This window comes from Melanostigma gelatinosum (assembly GCF_949748355.1).
Source record: "Melanostigma gelatinosum genome assembly, chromosome: 16".
Classification (NCBI taxonomy): domain Eukaryota; kingdom Metazoa; phylum Chordata; class Actinopteri; order Perciformes; family Zoarcidae; genus Melanostigma; species Melanostigma gelatinosum.
Window position 1 is genome coordinate 20,950,548 of NC_136649.1, and position 24,200 is coordinate 20,974,747.

Sequence of the window (24,200 nt, forward strand, 5' to 3'; positions counted from 1 at the left end):
TCACGTTTGACACATTCAGCAGGGTTTTGTTCCTCCGGGTTTCAGTGTCCTAGTTTGACCCACTTTCATTACAGAGGACGACAACAGGGGAAACGGTCCACCGAGGAGATTCGGTAGAACCTGCCTGAGGAATTTCTTCACGGTGGTGCTCATCTTCATCTACCTGCTGCTGACGGTCGTGGCGGTGTTCCTGGCCTACCAGACCATCTCGGACTTTTTGGAGAAACTCAACCACCCTGTTATGTTTCAGCACCAGGTTCGTAGAAATATGACACACGGCTGCTTTAGTAGGTAACAGCCAATGTGGGCAGAAAGAGATTCAGATCTTTTATTTCAGTAAAAAATGCAGGAATCTAAAAACGACTGAAAGTACTTGTTCTGCAGAATGATTTATTGCAGAGTGTAAAACACGTAGCCAGCATTTTCATGTTGCAGCTGGTCAAGGTGGAGCCGGTACAGTTACTTTATCTACTGTTGGGTTGTTTCATCAAGAGCAGACCGCTGTGGGCGAGGGCTTGAGCGGGCCGACCTTAAGTCAGAAAGTTGGATGTTCGATCCCCGGCTGCTCCTGTTTGCACTGAGTAGAACAATATATTATAGCTGTCCGGTCTTTAACTTATTTTTTTTAACCTAGTTAACCTGAACTAAACTGTATATGTTTATTTGACAGCTAAAAACATTAAACAGTGTGAGGCTAATGCTAATATGCACCTTTGAACTCAAGATTACAACGTGTTATGCAGCCGAACAATAAAGCAATTAAATGAAAGCTAGCTGGCCAGATAGCATGGTTAGCTAGGCTAGCTAACAAGCTAACACTTATTGGATGTGAATCTAAACGATTAGATTCAATGATTGTTAAATATTCTCCACATTCGGGAATATTTATTCATAACATGTTTTATAGATACAGGGATATGCTCTAACTGATGGATTAATCATTTCCAAATAATAACTGGTTTGACAATTGTATTTCACACGCTACCTGGCTGTTCCTGCAGCTGAAGGAGTCGCTCCTCCTTTATTCATATTAATCCAAAATTTCACAATCGACTTTTTCTCTGTGAACTTTGACTTTTGAATTTAAGATGTAGTTTTATGATCTCTAATTGTTATGAAAGTTTCTGTCTTCGTCACTGATGTTATGAATGAATGAATGAATGAATTTTATTTACACAGCGCTTTTCACAGACAGTAGTATCACAAAGTGCTTAACAGAGCAGACATTTAAAAGCATAAAAAACACAATGTGACCCTAGGGTCAATAAATGATCTACACAGAGAAAATTAAAAAATTAAATAAAAAATAATAAAAAATAAAATAAAAATGTAAAACATATTTTAAGAGCAGGTCTAGGACATGGGTTTACTTTTACACAAACGCCAGCCTAAACAGGTGGGTTTTGAGCTGGCTTTTAAAAGTACCCACAGTATCTGCGAGGCGCAGCGTTGCAGGCAGAGCATTCCAGAGCCTCGGGGCCACTGCCTCAAAGGCTCGGTCACCACGGGCCTTAAATCGTGTGCGTGGGACTGACAGAAGACCAGCGTTTGACCTGAGAGTGCGGGCGGGTGAATAGGGGCGAAGTAGATCAGCTACATAAGCCACATATTACTACATATTAGAAGTTAAATGGGATGTGAGTCACTCTACATGCAGGAAAAGCATGAATCAGTCTTTAACAGCTCAATCCTCTTTTAACCGCTCTCGCTTAGCAACAGTAGACAACAGTAGAGCTCAATGATAGATGTCAAATACATAAATCCAGTTCAATTCAGCAGGTCTGTATTTTAGGGAAAGCCACGAGTGTCATGTGATTGTCTGTGTGGACAAATATAAAGAGTGTCTTAGATGTGATAACTTTTGAATGGAGTTTGTTCTCAGGTCTTAACAAGTCCATTCAGTGTGTGTGTGGAGCGCTGTGGTACAGAGACGGTGTGGTGGTGTAATGCTGGGCTTCCTCCGGCAGGGGGCGCTACATGACACGTGATGAAGATGACGATGACGATGATGCAGACGCGCACATTTGTTTATTTAAGAAAGCAAACCAGTTTAGAGAGAAACAGATTTTCTACCGTCTCTTGTTCTTCGTTATTCATTGATTTCATATTGATTGTGAGAGTTACTTATTTACCTCCGAAATAACAATCATTATTATTTTATGTTTATTGAGAACTTCATTCACAAATTACCAAATTATGAATCTGTAGCGTACATGTGTTCACACTCCAGCGATCAGCTGGTGTGGCTGGTTTATAACAATAAACAAAATGCATATGCGCGTGCGTCCGCGTGTGCGTCCGTTAGGCTGCGTCACAGGAGGCAAAGGGCGGTGCCCCCCCCCCCCCCTCCCCCTCCCCCTCCCCCAGGTAGGGCGCACCAGCAGCGGTCACGTCACCACAAACAACTTCTCGTTTCAGGAGGCAGTGTGTGCAGAGCGGCGGAGACTCCCAAGGTGCCAAAAACACACACACACTCACACACACACACTCACACACACTCACTCTCTCTCTCTCTTTCCTCCGCCTCCCCAGTCTGGAGGAGGAACGACGGAGCGAGAAGGAGCCGAAAACATCCCGGAACATTTGGAAACATCGAAACAGGGAAGTTGCGGAGCGCGTGAGCAGCAGCAGCATGTTCAGCTGGGTGAAACAGGAGCAAGGTGGACGCAACAAGGACGGAGAGATGTACCAGACGGTGACGGAGGGGCTGCAGAGCCTCTACCTGAAGAAGCTGCTGCCGCTGGAGGAGACCTACCTCTTCCATGACTTCCACTCTCCGGCCCTGGAGGCCGCAGACTTCCAGAGCAAGCCCATGGTGCTGCTGGTAGGCCAGTACTCCACCGGGAAGACCACCTTCATCAGGTGAGCGCAGGCCCCGGCTCGTACAGTCCGTATCATGAGTTCTAGAGCAGAGCTCTTCAACAGGGGGTCCGCGACCCATGGGGGGGTCCGCGGAGGTACTGCAAGGGGGTCCGCGAAACATTTGGTTGATTCGACAATTTTTTCTATCATTTGTTTTTCCAAACATGAATCTGTCCATTGTTTTAATAGTTCAGTATTGTATGCAAGATAACAGGTATCTTTATGCATGGCAGTGGCACTAATAGGCCATCACTCATTTTCGTTTCCAGATTGATGTTTAAAATATAAAAGTCAGTTTGAATAGCTTGTGTGCATGATTGTCATGCAATTGACAGACAATGTTGATGTTGGTAGCAGCTGACACGGTCTGTTTACAAATGGCAGTGGCACGGCCTCCCTACTCACTGTACCTGTTTAAAATGAAAACATGAATATATGAACCTGTGTATTATTTGAATAGCTTAGTATTGAATGCACAATAAAGAGGTGTGTTTCTACATGGCACGAGGACCAGTTTAATATAAAACACTTTTATACAATATATATAGTCGGGGGTCCCTGCTCCATCGCTCTATCAGTTTGGGGGTCCTTCGCCTGAAAAGCGTTGAAGACCCCTGTTCTAGAGAGTTCCTCTGCATGTAGAGAAGCAGCTTCATCAGGTCACACTAGTCCCGGTCTCTGGTCCTGTAGACCTGTACAGTGAAGCTCTCTTCTCCTCAGGTGTGCTTCAGAGTGTCGGCACGAACATCTGAGGAGGCAGACTCACGTGTCGGGTTTCTGGAGAATTCGGCGAACATAAAATCCAACAAGACCGATTCTTTTATTTTTTATTTTATTTGAGTTAAAGCACCAGTTCTGTGTTCCTTCACTGCACAGATGGAAGCCACATAAACACTTCAAAGATCATTAAAAGACACAAAGTTAATCTTCTGTAGTTGATGCCGAAGTGGACAATGTAACCGTAGTAAGTACAGCATGTCTCCAGTCTTTCTCTATAAAATGCAGAGCTTTGCTAAATAACACGAAGGTCTTAATAAAGACACTTCTTAAACGCACTTTGCCGTTATGTCCGCTTCAGGGCGTTGAAGGTATTTCACTCTGAGGAGACATTTGAAACAGTCTGCGTGTGTTTACTGACTACCTGACATGTGGGCTGTCGTTTCTAAAATGTACCTTCTATTGTGAAAGCCTGAGCACCAGCTGAGGCTCATGGGAAGTGTAGTGCTGTTAACAGCCTGTCAGACGTGTGGGGTGAAGGTGTCCTGGATGTCGGTGTCACTGATCTGCTATTGTTCTGTGTATTTACACGACCTCTCGTCATGCTGCTGCTCCGGCAGACGCTTCTGATATTTCCTGCACTTTTTAGTTGTTGTTGAATATGAGAGGTCTGATGGGGTCCTGCATCAGTCCTGTGGGGGGTTTGCATCCTGCGTCTATGTGCTGGCCTTTATTTTAAACCAGGAAATCGCTCATGTACATATTGAAATGCTGTAGTGAGTAACGGTAACATGTTTGATTAATAAGATGATTAACACATAAAAGCACTACATTCAGAGCGTTGGTCACTCGTTGGTGTCTTATTGTGTCATGAGTACAACGTGATGAACCACAGCACATTAAAACAGTGAAAGAACTTCAACAGTCAGCGCTTCAGACCTCCGCTGTCTGCAACAACATTCATAAACCACTGACAAACATTTACTATCTAGAACAGGGGTCTTCAACGTTTTTCAGGCCAAGGACCCCCAAACTGATAGAGAGCTGGAGCAGGGACCCACGACTATATATATTGAATAAAATTGTGTTTTATATTAAATGGGCCTAGTGCCATGTATACCTCTTATTGTGCATTCAATACTAAGCTATTCAAATAATACACAGGTTCATATATTCATGTTTTCATTTTAAACAGGTACAGTGAGTAGGGAGGCCGTGTCACTGCCATTTATAAACATACCGTGTCAACTGATACCAATGCCAATATCAACATTGTCTGTTAATCACATGATAATCATGCACACAAGCTATTCAAATTGATGTTTTCATTTTAAACGTGGAAACGAAAAATGAGTGATGGCCTATTAGTACCACTGCCATGCATAAAGATACCTGTTATCTTTCATACAATACTGAATTATTAAAATAATGGACAGATTCATGTTTAGAGATTTTTTTAAATTTTTATTTTCTAATCAACCAAACATTTCGCAGACCCCCTGCAGTACCTCCGCGGACCCCCTGTTGAAGACCTCTGATCTAGAACAATCAGAGTGAATACTAAATACTTTCTGCTTACAGCTTGTTCCTCTGATAACTTAAGATCCAGATGTCTGATGCTAACGTTAACTCAGCTTGTTCCTCTGATAACTTAAGATCCAGATGTCTGATGCTAACGTTAGCTCAGCTTGTTCCTCTGATAACTTAAGATCCAGATGTCTGATGCTAACGTTAGCGCAGCTTGTTCCTCTGATAACTTAAGAGCCAGATGTCTGATGCTAACGTTAGCTCAGCTTGTTCCTCTGATAACTTAAGATCCAGATGTCTGATGCTAACGTTAGCTCAGCTTGTTCCTCTGATAACTTAAGATCCAGATGTCTGATGCTAACGTTAGCTCAGCTTGTTCCTCTGATAACTTAAGATCCAGATTTCATAATAATAACCGTCATTTTCTAACCAACCCAGGCAAAAGAAAAATAGAGACTTTTTATCCATAAAAGCTGCATGTTAGACCCATGACCTCAGTTCTAGTTAATCCTGGCATTTTTAGCCTGGAGGCTGGTACGTAGTCATGAGTTAAAAGAGCTGACACACACACACACACACACACACACACACACACACACACACACACACACACACACACACACACACACAACCTGTACAGTGATGCAGACAAATCTCACTTACACACACTAAAACATGAACACACTGAAGAGGTAGAGAATATTCTTGGAGTCGGTAAACTTTGGCTGACGTAGAATTCCCCCTGCAGGTCTGTAGTGAAAGTGAAAGACTTTACCTTAAATCTGTCTCTGCTGTAGAAATAGTAAGACGGCCTTAAATAGGCAGATCTTTCAGTGGAGTTTGGTATGACTTTATGGTATGTCTTGACGTGTTTAATGTCTTAAAAAGCACAAATGTCAAACATTCTTTGCTTCGAGCTTCTTAAATGTGGGGGTTGCTGCTTTTGTCTTTTAAATAGGTTTACTGAATATATTACAGTTTTGAAATGTGGTTGCGGTGCCAGACTTCATGTGGAAATCTTCATGTTTAAAGCGGTCTTGCTTTGGGTTAGATTCATGCTGCTGATTAACTCCTGACACCTGTCGGACAGACGCTGTATGAAGTTTAAAACCAATATTATTAACAGCTTGATTGTGTTACAGCCTCCTCTGTTTACTGTTCTGCTGAGTGAACACATGATTCTGCGGTCGCCTGGAAGGAAAGCGTGGTCGTTCTGAATGAGAGCTCACAGAGCTTATCTCATGTCTGCAGAAAGAGAGAGAGAGAGCGCGTGTGTGTGTGTGTGCGCGTGCGTGTCGGGTACAAACAGTCGTATGTTTTGGAAGCAAACCAGACCTTCAGAACTGACCTGCAGTCAGTTTACGTCAAACACGAGCTGCAGAGTAATAGCTGCTGCTGCTACAGTGTGTGTGTGTGTGTTCCCCCACCGACGCCCCACCCTGCCCCAAGGAATGCTATGAATCATGGGAACTGAAAATAATGCAATGAATCATGGGAAGAAGTTGCCAGTAAATTGCAGAGTCAACATATTTTTTGTTCGTTCTTCTTCTTTGGTTCTGCTCCACATATCTGGAACAAAGTCCCAGAAAGCTGCAGGTCTGCTGAGACCCTCAGTTCATTTAAATCAAGATTGAAGACTTTTCTGTTTGCTGCTGCCTTTAATTGAACCACATTCAATTAATATATCAATCAATTTCCTGCATTTCTGCATTTTACTGCTGAATTTTATTTCTTACACTGTTTCTTTAATTGTTTTTAAATCTCCTTTTCTTTTGCCTTATGTTTTGATGCTTTTAATGGTTTTATGTGAAGCACTTTGAATTACCTTGTTGTTGAAATGTGCTATACAAATAAACTCGCCTTGCCTTTGGTGGAGGTGAAGTGAAACCGTCGTCGCAGCGCGGCCTCTGATTGGTCCACACGCGTGGACAGAACTTTATGCTTTTAGTTTTCCTCATTTTGATCTTTTTATCGTGTGCTTGTTCTTGAATCTCCTGTCAGATTGAAGCTTTGTCAATCAAGTTTTGTGAACCTGTGATGTGTGTTTGTGTATATAATCTGGATTTGGAGAAACTCCTGTTGATGCAGGTGGAGACAAGTTTAAACACCGCCCGACTCTTCTTGTTAGCTCAAGCTACCCGTCAAAATAAAAGCTCCAGACGACACCGGGGTCACGTGACCTATGGGTTTAGCCGAGCTAGCTTAGTGCTAATTTAATATAGTGCAGAAGAAATGTGAAATAAGATATGAAGAGATGTGTGATGGTAAACAGAGTTAAAAATGAAAATATTGGTTTGTCTCTCGTTGAAGTCCAAACAGGAAGTGAGAGGAAAGAGACACGTCCTCCATCTCTTCCTTCCTTGAGATGAAAGGATACCTGGGAAATGTAGTGCGTGAGGAGGCTGCAGAACTAAATCTCTCGCTCTTTCTCTCTCTCTCTCTCTCTCTCTCTCTCTCTCTCTCTCTCTCTCTCTCTCTCTCTCTCTCTCTCTCTCTCTCTCTCCCTCCCTCCCTCCAGGTACCTGTTGGAGCAGGATTTCCCAGGTATGCGTATCGGTCCTGAGCCGACCACCGACGGCTTCATCGCCGTGATGTACGGTGAGAACGAGGGCATCATCCCCGGCAACGCTCTGGTGGTCGACCCCAAGAAGCCGTTTAGGAAGCTCAACGCGTTCGGAAACTCCTTCCTCAACAGGTACTCACACACACACACACACACACACACAGGTATACACACACAGGTACACACACACACACACACACACACACACACACGCAGGTATACACACACACACAGTCTGTCAATTGCATGATAAGCATGCATACAAGCTATTCAAATTGACTTTTTCATTTTTCAACATAAATGTGGAAACAAAAATGAGTGATGGCCTATTCGTGCCACTTCATGCATAAACATACCTGTTATCTTGCATACAGTACTGAACTATTAAAATAGTAGACAGATTCATGTTTGGGGAAAAAAAAACGTGTCTAATCATCCAAAAATTTCGCGGACCCCCTTCAGTACCTCCTGCGGACCCCCTAGGGGTCGCAGACCCCCTGTTGAAAACCTCTGTTCTAAAGGATGTGAAGCTTTTCTTTGATGTGACCTGAATATCTTTAATAACACAAAACAATAACTGGAAGACGTCCCGGTGAGTCTCTGATCGGCTGATTAATCCATAATGAAAACACTAAAATTGTTCATATTAATATTACGTGTAATTTTTTCTCCAGAGCTTTCTGACCACGAATAAAATCAACAACCAAACTCCGTTTAAGCTCCGTTTCAACTTGCGCTTGATACCGATAGTGATCCTCCACGGATGGCGAACAGACTCCGAGGACACACAAAGGAGTTTATGCTCAACGAGCTCTTCGTTGCTTTATTCTCTGAAACGTCAGAGGACGAACAAACGAAATGAAATGTGAAGAATCAAAAAGACGACGAGTGAAAACAACAAAACACCATGAACCAACCTGTCGAGGAGGGATTGTAATTATCAGTAAACTCATATCTCATATTCATGAACTAATTTATCTTCATACAAACCCTGTAAAGAAAGAAGTCGAGTATTAAATGTGTTATGAAGAAACAAAGGTTGAATATCCTGCAAACTCTTTGATTTGGCTGCTAAATATTTACTATAATGTAGATTTTTAACACCTCCTGTTTCTAAAGCATCTGCAAACTAACCTTTGTTTAATCCTCAGTAATGTATTTATCAGTTAACTATTTGTCACATCGCCAAGTTACAAAATTCCAGAGGTGCACAACAAAGCGTATAAACGAAGCTTTCTTCTTCAGTCGTAGAACTCTTTTTCTGACGTACTGCTGCTGAAAAACCATCCTGACTCCACACACTTAGATCAGCTCTTCACACTGCTGTCACTGCTTTCCTCAAAACACCCACAACCTGGGAAATGACCCCTCCAGGCCTGATTGACATATAAACACATACACACACACACACACACTGTTAGTTCGTAGCGAGGATTTCAATTTAGCTAAAAACACTCCGGTCCAAGCGTATTTCCTCCGTCCCGAAATATTTCTCAGAGTGGCAGCAGGAAGTGGAGAGACAGTCAACCCTCGAACTGTGTGTGTGTGTGTTAAAGTGTGTGTGTGTGTGTTGAAGTGTGTGTGTGTTAATGTGTGTGTGTTGAAGCGCATTCCTTTAACCAGGAATACCACCTCGTCCCGGTGTGATGGAGGAACCACAGTAAGTTATTGTTTCCAGGGGGAAGTGTGTGTGCGTCACCACTTGTTGGCGCGGCCGTTTTGTTTTTTCCCCGCCGCCGCAGTCCGTCGGCTAAATTTAAGTTTATATTTATGACGAGGTAACATGGAGGTCACACACACACAAATATAAGTGAAACAAAAAGTTAATTTTTTGTCTCTAGATTACATCCTTTAACGGTTTAACGTTTTGGTAAATATTCTTTTTCTCTTTGATGTTCACCATAACCAGGACGTGGTTAGCCTAGCTTAGCATAAAGACTGGAAGCGGGGGGGGAAACTGCTAACCTGTCTCCGGACAAATTCAAAAAACTACTCCTATTAACATGTTTTATCCGGCTTGTTAAATGCAAACACAAAATGTGAAAAACAGTCATATGCTGTAAATTAACGTGCATATTTAAAAAAATGTCTGTTTATTGTTTTCTCTGTGATATAACCACACACACACACACACACCACACACTCATGATAGACGATACTCTGATGGATTCCTCTCTCTCTCTGTGTTCAGGTTCATCTGCTCTCAGATGCCCAATCAGGTTCTTCAGAGCATCAGCATCATCGACACTCCTGGTATCCTGTCTGGAGAGAAACAGCGAATCAGCAGAGGTAATGACTTCTCTCTCTGTGTGTGTGTGTGTGTGTGTGTTAGCTGACGAAGCTCTCGCTCCTTTCGTGTTGTGGCATAATAGTCCTTGAGATTCTTTCACTTCCTCATATTGTATGAAGTCAGAAAGCAGTCAACCTCTTGTGATCCAAACACTCGTTTCGTTCGTCGCTCACAGTTTAAACTCACAGGCAGCAGAGGTCAGAGGTCACAGTACCCCGACAGATCAGGGAGCGGGCTTATTATTAACACTGTTCACTCCCAGGAAGTTTGCACTTAATTCCTCATTTTTTTACGAGTTCACTCGTACTTGTTTTAACAAACTTATTTTAACAGATTAATAAAAAAACATTATACATTAATTGAATGTGTTATTACTCTGTTGTTAAAATTGCAAAACATTTGGCGAAAAGTCTATTCAGACTTCCTCATAACTGCAAATTCAATGTTTGGGATTCGGGACTTAACAGCCTTGACTTGGGGCCTTGCTGTCTTGACTTGGGACTTGACTGTCTTGACTTGACTGACTTGACTAGACTTAATCCTAATGATTTTGGGAACCTTCTCTAGCGCCACCATCGGGACATAATTTCTACTTTTACCCCAAAAAACACAGATTTTCATAAACTGTTGTGGTCCTCAGGACCAACAGGTGCAGAAGGTTTTTCACAGTAAAATGTTCTTGTGAAATTCTTCATCCCTCACTTCCTGTTTTGTCTCTCGGCTGTTTCCTCTGATGAATCACTGCTGCTGATCTTTAACCACAATAGTTAATAAATGAGGACCTGAAACCAGAGAAACTATCAGGATGTTTCTCATCTAATCTGTTTTAAAATCTGCAGTAACAATACAGGATTAGTACTTATGTATTTATGTACCTTTACTCTATGTGCTAGTACTTTGTTAAACATTAAACATCCTAAAGAATATAGGATATTATAGACAGATACATAAATATAAAGAATGCAGTGAATTAGGCTGTAATGTATACGTAATACTGAAATATGGAGTATGTAATCAATAAAAGAGCATCCATCTACAGATCATTATGATTTATACAGGAGGTTTTAAACATGTTTTGGAGTAACACCGTATAAAATATGCAAAAGCTGGCAATTGTATGAAAACACAGCAAACCGACTGTATATTTACACACTTATTGATATATGCTTTTTTAGTTACATGTGGGTAAAAAAAAAAGGCATGGAAGAATAAAAAAGACAAATTCAATCAGACTCTTCCATAAAGACGCGTTGTAGCCGGCACCTAGTGGCCATGAGAGGAACTGCACCGAAACACTCATTGTTGGTTTTAAGTTAATGACAGCAATGAGACCTCCAGTATCTTGTGTGTGTGTGTTTATATATATATATATATATATATATATGTGTGTATAGATATGTATATGTGTATAAATGACCTCAGGAGGAAGCTGAGAGTAGAAGTTGTTACAAATCTGGCAAATGAAAGTCAGCAGAGAAACAGATGTGTGGCCTCGATGACAGCTGGATTCTCTGATACAGATTTCTGGTGGATGGAAGCAAAACATTTGGGATGAGGAGACAGGAAATGTTACTGAGACACAAAAAACGCAACTTTGGTCTCCAATTACACAACTGTGGACAAGTCATGATGATGATGACGGCATCCGTTAAAGGCCTCAGCTGGACGGGGGGGGGATAGAGGGGGCGGGCGTTCCCTCCATCTGGAAACATTTAGATTTAAATTCCTCCTGAAGACATTAAACAGACGCATTACATCAGCATCATCACTGACAGATTACAGCTACTGCTCTGACAGAACGTACGTGTGTTTGTGTGTGTGTTTGTGTGTGTGCGTGTGTGTTCTGCAGCTGCTTCATTGTACACGCGTTTTATTTTACCACCTGTTGTATCGAGGTGTCGACCTCCATGTTTGTTTTGTAGAAGTTCTTGGGAGTTCAGATTCCTTTTTTTCTTGCTCAGTTAGATTTATTTCAACAGTCAAATTGTTCCGCAGTAATAAAGTTGAGGTGAGTCCTCTACAGTGTCCACACTTAACCTGCAGAAACATGAGACCAAACGTGACGTGTGATATCTACGTTTGTAGTAGAGATGAATGGCAGGCTGGTCTCACCCAGCAATCATAGCAAAAGCTACGGAAAATAATGCGCCGTAATTCGTAGATTTTGTTATTCACGTGATCATGAACCAGGAAGTATAAATACCACAAAAACACACAAGGTGGGAGGGGGGGTGGTAACATTAGTACTTCAGTAACGTGAGTAGTACTGCAGTAGTGTGAGTAGTACCGCAGTAACTTTACTGCAGTAAAGTGAGTATCGCTGTAATTTGACTTGCTGTAACTATGCTAAACTTTCTCGAACTAAACTTTAAAATCGAGAGCCGCCTACCTGGTTCTTCTCCTCTTGTCTTTAGCCTTTTCTTACTTTTTTTTTTTTCTTCTTCTTCTTGGGTTTAAATCTCTGTATTTCATTGAGTCACTGTTGGATCTGCCTCACTTACTTAAATTCATAAACCTGACAGCTCGTCCTCCTGGACTTTCAGCCAGTAGTCCCTCCCTTCTTCCCCAGAGACTCTGTCCTCCTCTGTCCCACCCTTTCAAGTCCAGTCCTGGTTTCTGGTTTCACTGGTCTGCTTCAGTCCTGGTCCCGTGAATGAACTCAGTGACCAACAACACATCGCTTCACTTCTACAGCAGGAATTATTTATTAAAGGAACGTTTCTGTCTGTATTCACACTAAACAAACCAGCATGTTAATTAGTGAACTTGAGAGGAGCTGCTCTCTGTGTGTTTGGCCTTTAGACAGAGCCAGGCTAGCAGTTTCCCTCCGTTTCCAGTCTTTATGCTAAGCTAAGCATAAAGATACATCTTTCTTTCTGTGTTTCCCAACGTGTTTCACTGTTCCTTTAAATGTATTTACCAGGCATCAAACACATTATTCCCAAACAAAGAGAAGAGATGCTTAATATCATTTTTACCTACTTTTTTTCCCTCTGTGTGGAGAAGTTGGGAGACGAAATATGATCTAACCATCCCCGTCTGGATTTAAATGTAGTTTTATGACTTCTTTAGAAACCGGAGCAGTTTTGTTGCAAATTAAACATGAAAAGTTTGGATCTTCGGGGACAAAAAACTTGTCTCGTAGCTTTCTCTTTTAAATACAACCTCACGGTGTGTCAATCACGTTTTTCACACCGTCTACATCATTATAGTTTATGGAACAGGTTTGATTTTCTGCTTTTTATTCACATCTGTCAGAGTTGTTTGACCACTCAGAGACACCGTACATGCATCATCGAAAATTACATCTAGTAAACCGATTCACTTCGACGAACAAATTAATGAATCCAGAGATGTAGAACTTAAAGATAGATTGTGGCAGGTGATTGTACATAGAACAACTGTGATCACAAAACGAAGGATGTACTAAACATTAGAGAAGTGGTTGAGCTCTAATTGCTACCTTCCTGCTAATGTCGTTCATTATTTAGGGACTAGCGCTGTCCTCTGCACCCACGTAACTAATTCAGTTTTGTTTTGTATTGTGAATTTTAACATTGAATAGAAAAATACAATGAACTCATTGCAACAATTTGTATTTAGTGATACAAAAAACATGAACTTCGTGCTAAGAAACTTAAAGTGTTTTGTTTTTGTTAGCTATTTTCCTCTATTTAGTCTTCGTCTGGTGTCAAATGTCCTTGTTAGTTTTAACGTCATCCTCCTTTTTAAGTCAAGTTTGGGCATTTTAGTTTTCTCTTCATCAAAGAAACGGTAACTATTTTCTTATATTCAACGTTTTAACCAAAATATCAGCTGGTTTCTGTTGTCATTGTTAACTTTAAGTTACCCTGAGTCCTCCTGACTCGTGTGTCGCTGTGGTCCTGATGTGGATCTTTTTTCGTCAATGATATTACCACAGTCAGTGTTTGATGACTTCGTCATTGTCACGTCTTAGTCGTGAAAAAAAATGTCATTAACCAACATATTTAGTTTTCGTTAAGGAAATAAACACTGGAGACAGTTTCCTCTCGTTAAGTTGACTAGCAACATGAATTCAGCAAACTCCCAAATAAACATTGCATGCTTATGGTGCATTGTCATGTCTACACTATATTTTATTCATTTTAAATCCTACACCAGCTCAGTATTTATTTACCGGTCCTACGTTGTAGCAAGGTCCCCTGTTTGTATCCTAAACACCATTGGGTGTGTGAGTAGTAGTTCTTTTTTAAAGTGTTTTAGTATTTACGTGTATTTTGCTGCGTCATAAAGATTCGATTTGTTGTGCAGCAGCTGCAATACAAAGTAGAGTGCAAATAAAACCAACAATAAATATCAAAAAGATGTCATGTGATGTGAGCACAGTGAGTCATGCTCCTCCAAACACCAACCAGCTCCCATTCATTTACGTTTCCTCTGTTGCACTCTGCACACACATCATTTTTTTCCAGGACATGAATACAGTAAGTTGCAGCTCTAAAGAGGAAGTAGTATTGTTAGTCTGAAGGTGTTTCCCTTCGGAACAGGAAGTGGAACAAGTGGAGCAATCAGTTGTCCGAGAGAACCGTTTTTAAAACCTGGAAGGAAGTGTTTTCAGTCTCAGAGGTGCAGGACGTTTCTGATGAAACTGATGTATCCTTCACTCACTCACTCCTTCTCTCTTTCACTCACTCACTCCTTCACTCACTCCTTCTCTCTTTCACTCACTCACTCCTACTCACTCACTCACTCCTTCACTCAGCATCACAAACACCTGAACAGGTGTAACCTGAAGCTGTTCCTGACACCTTCACACATCTTTTATTCAGGATTCCTTCCAGCTGAGCAGCAGAAAGAAGAAATAAAAACCTTGTCACTTTATTCTGAAGAGGTCGAATAAAAACCAAAGAACAGCTTCATTCATAAAAGTTTTTATCTGAAACTGAAAGTGAAACTAAAATGATTGTGCGTAGACTGAATTAAAAAATATATTCTTTAAGAAAAACGAAACTGAAACAATATTGTCTGGCTAAAAATAAACAATGAAAATTAACATGAATTCATTTTAGTTGTGTAACAAGGGTTAACTGCGCACGTGTGTGTGTGTGTGTGTGTGTGTGTGTGTGTGTGTTGTGTCCACAAACAGTGTTGTTGTGATTGTGGACAGCAGCTCCTCCACGTTAGAGGTTGAAATGTGAAACCTATTGTTCAACACGGCAGCGTCACAGACATTGATCAGGTGACTGATTGATTGATTCTGTTTTAATTAATCAAAACTCTGCCGATTTTATGTTCAACTGTTGATTTAAAAAGTTCTGAAGCCGTTTTAAAAGGAGTCCTTTAAGACAAATACTGAAGTGCGTCAAAAGAGAGATCAGCTGATGTGAGTGTGTAGTTTTCTAGATGTCCTAACAGGAAGTGGAACTTTCCTCCTGCTGGTGACTCATGGATGATGTTCTTGCTTCTATAACTCTTAAAGGGACAGTTCACCTAAATATTCCTCTCTTCCTTCTGCCCGTGTCCCTGCAGTCGGATGGTTTTGTTTTTATTTGTATCTGAGATGTTGTGTTAGTCATGATAAACCACAGAACACAGTAAAGTAGATTACAGTAAAGGTGAACACAGTAAAGTAGATTCCAGTAAAGTAGAACACAGTATAACACAGTAAAGTAGAAGACAGCAGATTCCTGATCTCTGATTTCTGAGCAGGATTTTCTAAAATCAAGACAACTTTAAAAGCTTTTGTGTCAGTTTAGCTTCAGAGCTGAGTGTCACCCAGTTTGAGAGGAACCACACCCAAACTGCTGCCACATATCACTTTACACACACACACACACACACACACACACACACACACACACTCACACACACATTTAAAGACATAGTGTAGCAGCTGTAATGCCCTCGTTGCTCTGTTGTCCTGTTCTCAGTTGCATGGTTGCGTTTCCGTCATTGAATATTGGAAAGCTTCCTACTCAGTCATTACTATCATGATATTATATTAATATTACATTATTCCATCATTAATATAATAATACTACAGTTACCAAAGGGGCACTGGGCTGTCAGAAATCAGCTGGTGCGATCACTTGTTCATACAAGATTAAATATTCTGGTAACACATGTGAATTTGCTGTACTTTTCCTTTTCAGCCAGTGTTTATTTTGTTGAACGTTTTCTTTTAACTTATTCCTTCAGAGTGGTGCTCAATAGAGACTCCAATAGTGTCCTCGATGACTCCTCAGTCTAACATGGACCCTGTTTGACTGGTTTAAACGCACTGTAGTTAAACCAGGCATCTGAAAAGTGAAGTCAACAAATAAATCATCAATAACTAGACATTTGTTGGAATATCCAAGTAATTAGAAAAATAAAATCGCAACTAAATATAATTGAAATTTAAAGCAAATTCTTTGTCACAGAAGTAGAAATTCTTACCTTCACCATCACATCGGTCAAAGTGGGTTTAAGTGTTCTTACAAACTTTATTCTGAAAGGATGAACTTCCTGTCTGCAGGTTATGACTTTGCGGAGGTGCTGCGTTGGTTCGGGGAGCGCGTGGATCGGATCATTCTGCTGTTCGACGCTCACAAACTGGACATTTCAGACGAGTTCTCCGAAGCCATCCGAGCCTTCAAAGGACAAGACGACAAGATCCGAGTCGTCCTAAACAAGGCCGACCAGGTAGGAGGACGGTGAGGATGATGAGGACGATGACGACATGAATGGCATTGTGAAACAAATAACCTCTTCCTCACCTGCGCTCTCAGGTGGACACGCAGCAGCTGATGAGGGTATACGGCGCCCTCATGTGGTCACTGGGGAAGGTGATCAACACTCCAGAGGTGGTGAGAGTCTATCTGGGATCCTTCTGGGGCAAACCACTGCAGAACTCTGAGAACAGGTCAGATATTCATCCATCTATTCATTCATCCATCTTTTCATTCATCTATCCATCTATTCATCCATCTATTCATTCATCCATTCATTCATCCAAACCGCTGCAGAACTCTGAGAACAGGTCAGATATTCATCCATCCATCTTTTCATTCATCTATCCATCTATTCATCCATCTATTCATTCATCCATTCATTCATCCAAACCGCTGCAGAACTCTGAGAACAGGTCAGATATTCATCCATCCATCTTTTCATTCATCTATCCATCTATTCATCCATCTATTCATTCATCCATTCATTCATCCAAACCGCTGCAGAACTCTGAGAACAGGTCAGATATTCATCCATCTATTCATTCATCCATCTATTCATTCATCCATCTATTCATTCATCCATCTATTCATTCATCTATCCATCTATTCATTCATCCATCTATTCATTCATCCATTCATTCATCCATCCAAACCGCTCCAGAACTCTGAGAGCAGGTCAGATATTCATCCATCTATTCATTCATCCATCTATTCATTCTCCATCTATTCATTCATCCATTCATTCATCCACCCAAACTGCTGCAGAACTCTGAGAGCAGGTCAGATATTCATCCATCCATTCATTCATCCAAACCTCTGCAGAACTCTGAGAACAGGTCAGATATTCATCCATCCATTCATCCATCTGTTCATTCATCCATTCATTCAGCCTACAATAGCCAACGAGAGTCCCCGTTGAAGGACAGTGCCTGCCCCTCTTCTTTCGTGTAACGCTCGAGCCAATTGCAACCGATCGTTCTGATGACTCATGCTTCATATAGCCAATGAAATTTCGAAAATATCGATATACAGATTCAGGGGTTAGATTCAGAGGCAGAATGTGGAAGTCACTGTAACCGCGAGTCAGGTCCCGTGCGTTAAATTCAAAGTGTGGTTTTTAAGAGTTTTGTAGAATTTGTGAAAGTGAATAATGGTGAAATAACTTATAGATTACTGTATTTAGACATAAATAAGCTTTAGTTTGAATTATGAATACACATTTCTACACAGCCTAGGTATGTTACTATGGTTACCATGGGTCCCCAAATGTCCTTTTTTGGAAAGCGCCTAGACATACCCTTATTTAAACATGTGTAAAATATTTATTTTCTGTGGTATTGTTATCAAATTTGAACTTGGACTTGGTAAGGCTTCATGCTGTGGTCCCATTGTGTTGTCCAGCTAATAAGTCCAGCTATAGTCATCTGCAGGCATCTGTTTGCAAAACAATATTCAGGCGGAAATAAAAACCTTCTCCTTCAGTTAAAACTTCTATTACTCAATGCCAGTAGGACCTACAGTGATTCTGACTATTGGCGAAGAAACTTCAGAGTGTTACCTTTCAAAAGAGACCAAAACCATGCATGTACTCCAAACGGTTCAAGAACAGCTTTCAATTGACTTTGGGTATGCCTTGGATAGGCATTTTAGGCAAATTTTACTGGAGTGGTAACAGGATAATTCATTCATTCGTTCAGTTATGTAGCTGTCCAGGAACACCTGTCTGTTTTGTTCATTCATTAATTTGTTCACTCATTTGTGTTGTTGATTATTTCTTTGATGATTTAGTTGATTCTCTCCCTTATGTTTTGTTTTATTGGTGAGTTAATGAATGAATTCACTCGTTCACTTCCTCCTCAGGCGTCTGTTTGAGGCGGAGTCTCAGGACCTGTTCAAAGACATCCAGAGCCTCCCGAGAAACGCGGCGCTCCGTAAGCTCAACGACCTCATCAAGAGAGCGAGGCTGGCCAAGGTGAGACAGGAAGTGACCTGTTAACACAGAGAGGCCTTCAGGGGTTTAAACCTGCTCAGGAATTCTGGGAATGTTCTGGGATGTTTGGTTGTGTTTCAGAGTCGGGGGAAAAAAGTCAGGAAATGAAATCACTCGCTCATAAAAGATGAAGTTTCAAGAGTCAGAAGTTACAGTTTCATGTCTGAGCAATCAGTTCAGACAGGGAGGGGGTCAGCGTAGATATTCATTCATTCATCCATTTATTCATTCATTTGTTACGTTATTCATTCATTCATTCGTCCATTTATTCATTCTTTCACTCATTCATTCATTTATGAAGTTGTTCATTTATTCATTCATGAATGCATTCATTTATTTATTCATTCATTCATTCATGATAGAGTTTTATTTTAAAAAGGAATCAGGAGAAGCTTTTATTTCTGCCTTACTTCACCTCCTTCACTTCTTTCACCTCCTCTAACATCAGGAGTGATGGTTGTTTTCATTCACTTCCTGCTGTGTTCTGATTGGTTGGTTTGTGTGTCGTAGCAGAAGTCACATGGTCAGGCTCCTCCCTCTTGAGTCTTTCAGTCCCTCACTGGTTTTGTGATGAGAGGCTCACGGTGGAGCTCATCCATCACTCGTATGTCTGTCCTCCCTCCAGAAGATAACCCTACTCCCTCCCTCCCTCCCTCCTTTCCTTCCTTCCTTCCATCCACCTCCCTTAATGCTGTTGACTGGTATGAAGGATTGAAGGGTTTTTGAACTCCTCTATTCCTTCCTCCTCCTCCTCCTCAGTGTAGTTAACACTTTAGTGTCCTGTTGTTCTGTTTGACTCCTGAATCTCAGATGTATGAGATATAAAGTATTAGACTTTATAAACCAGCTGATTTTGATGTTTTCATAAGGTGAATGTAGAAATATGTTGATTCACTTTTTGCATTTAGGCCTTCATCACCGTCAACTCACCTTCTTCTCCTTCTTCTTCTCCTCCTCTTCCTCTTCCTCTTCCTCCTCCTCCTAAATCTTCATCTCCTCCCTCTGTCTTTACTCCTGCAGGTGCACGCTTACATCATCAGCTACCTGAAGAAGGAGATGCCGTCTCTGTTTGGAAGAGAGAAGAAGAAGGAGGAGCTTATCTCCAGGCTGCCTGAGATCTACTGCATCCTTCAGAGGGAGCATCACATCAGCCCCGGAGACTTCCCCAACGTCACCAAGATGCAGGTACTTTATGTACTTATGTGTTTATTTACATCCTCAGCTCATACATTTGAGGTTTTTTTTTTTTTTTTTACATCCAGTATATATTTATTTATAAAAGTGAATAAGTGCAAGAGGTTTATATCGTATTTCAGAGGGTTAAAGGCAAGTATGTTGGTAGTTTTAGCTAAATGTACTTAAAGTATGAAAGTAAAAGTACTCACTATTTGATCATTATTGTTGATGCAGTAATATGTATTTTAATGTTGTAGCAGTGAAGCTATGATTTTTATTTATGTCTTATTCTGGTGGTGTGTTAATTTATATTTCCTCTGTAAAGAAACTACAGATCCCTGATAAACGTAGTGCAGTACAAGTACACGTTATCCTCTGAGATGTAGTGCAGTAAAAGTACACGTTATCCTCTGAGATGTAGTGCAGTACAAGTACACGTTATCCTCTGAGATGTAGTGCAGTAAAAGTACACGTTATCCTCTGAGATGTAGTGCAGTACAAGTGTAATGTACAGGAAAGAGGCGGCGACACAGAAGTGGCCTTTCAAAATAAAGGTGATGATATGTGTTGGATGTTTTAACTTTGCATCGATGACACTGGATCGATGAATCGATCGATTGTTACAAATATGAGGACTTTAGGCTAAATCTGTTGCTCATATTTGTGTTTTCACTGCGGTAAAATATCAGAGTACTTCCTCCAGCACATGAGAACAAAATGTAATCTCAACTGAACGCTGTCACTCTGCAGCTGGTGTGTGTGTGTGTGTGTGTGTGTGTGTGTGTGTTCCCCAGCTACACTTTTATTTGTTGGATTATTGACGAGAGGGAATGTTTCAGATTTTTCGGTTCCCTGGTGAGATGTGTACTCTCATGACACACACTCACACACATTCTGTCACGTGTTGTGAGTTATCTGGATCCTCCTGCAGACACACTCTCTGTGTGTGTGTGTGTGTGTGTGTGGGTGTGTGTGTGCTCTTCTTCAGAAGTCAGAGGTCAGACCACACTGTGTCCAGCTGCAGAAGGCAGGAGGTTTGACCCTCTGCTCAGTCTCATGTGATTATCAGTGTTGGAAGAAGTATTCAGATCCTTTGCTTCAGTAAAACTACTCGTACCAGACTGAAAATACTTCCCTAAAAGTAAAAGTCCTGCATTTAAAACCTGACTGAAGTACTGAGATGTAGTTCAGTACAAAGTACAATATGTACCTCTGAGATGTAGTAGAGGAGAAGTATACATGTACCTTGAACTCGTACTTGACTACGGTTGATGAACTAACTTGTTTTTGTCGCCATCTGTCAGCGACAGAGACGAACTACAACAGACAATCAATAGAAAACACTTTTCCTAAAAGAGAGAAAGTCAATGATGTGAAACGGGAACAAACTGTGTTTTTTTGTCTCCTGCAGGACATGTTGCAGCACTACGACTTCAACAAGTTCCCGTCCCTGAAGATAAAGCTGGTCGAGTCGGTGGACAAGATGTTGGCCACCAAGATCGCCGGCCTGATGTCGATGATCCGCGAGGAGGAGTCCAAGGCGCCGCCGCCTATGGTGTCCGGCGGCGCCTTCGAGGGCTCCCAGGAAGGGCCCTTCGGTCAGGGCTACGGCGAGGGCATCAGCGCCGGGGCGGACGCCGAGGACTGGATCGTCAGCCGCGAGAAGCACCGCTACGACGAGATCTTCTATATGCTGATGCCCGTCAACGGCAAGATCACCGGCGTCAACGCCAAGAAAGAGATGATGAACTCGCGGCTGCCCAACACCGTGCTGGGGAAGATCTGGAAGCTGGCCGACTGCGACCGCGACGGCATGCTGGACGACGAGGAGTTCGCGCTCGCCCAGCACCTCATCAAGGTGAAGCTGGAGGGCTACGAGCTGCCCGGAGAGCTGCCCGAACACCTGGTGCCCCCGACCCACCGCAAGAACCCCACCGACACCGACGAAAACAACACCCCGTACAACCACAGTGAGGACTAGAGCGCCAACGGGAGAAGGGGAGGGGACACTGACGGAGTCCAAGTGTACAAATCCACCTGATGTTCAGACTCACTGGAGAACCAATCAGCCAACTGACGGACGGTCAAAGATTTAGGATTTACCTCTCACCGACACGGATCATATAGATATATGGATATATATCTCTATATATGTAGATATATTTAGAGATATATCTATCTATATGTACAAATTCAATTCACCAAAGAAAAAAAACACTCCTGCTTTAATCTGGACGCTTTTATTTTGAAAGAGGACACTGTTGTAAAGACATTTCAACTTCCTGTCTTCATTTTTTCCGTCATGTTCCCCTGAATGTCTCAATGAATATTCTGAGGCAAACAAACGATAAAGATCTCATGATAAAATGACTTCACGGGTACTAGCTCTGACCTTCAAAATAAAAGTGCTAGAGGTTTATATAGTGTTTTTTCATAATCAGTGTCAGAATATTTCCAGTTTTTGGTAATTTCTTTTTGGTTGTTTTCACTATTTCTCTGTCCCGACAATCCGATGCTACGTTACATTTTGATTTTTACTGAATTATGATTATTTGCTGCTTTTATTCTGAAGGCCAGAAGCTTTACTTTAAAGTGTCCCTTAAACCGTCATTTCTCGACCTTGTGACCTCGTCTTCATCGCTGTAAAATACTTTGTTGTTAAATATTAACAGAGCTGATCTGCAGTCACTTTCGAATTTTGACTTCCTCCCTTTTTTATATTTTTACATCCGCAGTAGCTGAGTTCACAGACAAAGAAGTGATCACATGGAGACGATGAGTCCGAACTACATTACCCATCATGCTGCTGAAGCTGAAGAGTTTTACAACATTTTTCATTTGAAAACAAATTAAATTAAAATATTTTTGTGACATTTAATCTCTTATTTATAAATATGAAATATATAAAGAGATATATATAATTACAAAATCCATGTCAGGCCTTCCAATAATTTACCCTCCAATAATAATAAAACAAACAAAGAATATATTTTAGTGTTTTAAAGAAAATCTTAAATATTTTATGACATTTTCTTTGTTTTTATTTACATTTTCAAAGAAAATAAAAACATCATTCCACCGAAAAATGTGTTTGTTGTTTTGTAACCAGCAATTATTTCATGATTTAAGCTTTATGATTTAGTAAAAATAATGAATCAGGTATTTAAAATTGGCATCATTTGACTTCCTGTAGATGGGTTTTCTAAATAAAAGATGAATAAGACTGTAAGGTGATGTTGTAGTTCACGTCCACACGTTTGAGAACAGGAAGCAGTTACAGACCGTCTGACGGGGTTTCCTGAGGTTGTCAGAGATCAAAGGTCAGAGTCTGTTTAAACAGCGAGGAGACGACGCCCACCTCTGCCTCCGGGGACGACTTAACCCTCGTCCTGCGTCGCGTTTTACTGTCCACGTTCGTGTTTCCTCTCATTGTAAACGGCAGCGTAGACGGTGACCTCAGTTTCCTCCTCAAGACCTGCGTAACGTTTTATGAAAGAAATGCTGTGAATGAAAACAGCAACTTATCCTCCGGTTCTTTAATTAAAGTGAAGTCAAAGCCTCATGTGTTAAAGCTGCATTCTCTCTAGCGACCACCAGGGGGCGACTCCTCTGGTTGTATAGAAGTCTATGAGAAAATGACTGTACTTCTCTCTTGATTTATTACCTCAGTAAACATTGTAAACATGAGTTTATGTCTCAATCTCTAGTTTCAAGTCTTCTTCAATACAGCATGATGTTCATTTCGTACATTATGGTCCATTTAGAGTCACACAGACCATAAAGCAGGGGATGCTTTAGGGCGGGGCTACACAGTGATTGACAGGTAACTAAAAAAGTTAAATTTGCCTCTTTTTTTCTGGAAGCAGCTTCGACGTCAGATCCACAAATCAGCAGAAAGACCATGTTCTGACCCGAAAGACTCATTTAGACGTTAAAATTAACATTAAAACCAAAGACGAACTCAAGCAAAGAGTCCGACTCACATTTCAAAGCGTCTTCTTCACGTCGCTCCGTTAGTGCCGGTTGGTTTCAAAGCGTCTCACTCTGTTCTCATGACGGGACGGTCGTCGTCCTCGAGGATTCAGTCTTCATAAGAGAACGTCTGTAAAGTCGACTTCAGTGGATAAACGTGTCACTTTAATGAGCAGGTATATTCAGTTTTAAATGTTTCAAAGATGTTTCCGTCGGTCAGACTTCAAATATAAATATTCATCTATCTAGAATGTAAACGTTTTTATTTTTGTGACTTTGCTGAATTTTGTATTCTTGTTTAAACGGATGATGTTTGACTCCTCGTCCTGTTATCAGAGCTGGAGAACAATAAAGTTTATTCAAACATGTACTCAACATCTTCTGCTGGTTTGAGGTCAGTTTGTGTTT

At 41.2% G+C, this 24,200-nt stretch overlaps 1 protein-coding gene across 1 annotated transcript; it reads left to right on the forward strand.

Moving 5' to 3' along the window:
* Positions 1–2,408: 2,408 nt before the first annotated feature.
* On the forward strand, positions 2,409–24,167 carry ehd4 (EH-domain containing 4). Its single transcript, XM_079286034.1, has 9 exons — positions 2,409–2,453; positions 2,533–2,862; positions 7,625–7,801; positions 9,861–9,958; positions 16,459–16,625; positions 16,712–16,845; positions 18,515–18,626; positions 19,665–19,829; positions 21,232–24,167. The coding sequence occupies exons 2-9, from the start codon at positions 2,633–2,635 to the stop codon at positions 21,799–21,801; spliced, it is 1,653 nt and encodes a 550-aa protein (XP_079142160.1). The 5' UTR covers positions 2,409–2,453; positions 2,533–2,632; the 3' UTR covers positions 21,802–24,167.
* Positions 24,168–24,200: the final 33 nt, after the last annotated feature.

Coding starts and splice junctions, on each gene's coding strand:
- ehd4 (XM_079286034.1), top strand. CDS start 2,633: ATGTTCAGCTGGGTGAAACAGGAGCAAGGTGGACGCAACAAGGACGGA. Junction 2,863..7,624: donor GGGAAGACCACCTTCATCAG/GTGAGCGCAGGC, acceptor CCCTCCCTCCAG/GTACCTGTTGGAGCAGGATT. Junction 9,959..16,458: donor GAAACAGCGAATCAGCAGAG/GTAATGACTTCT, acceptor TCCTGTCTGCAG/GTTATGACTTTGCGGAGGTG.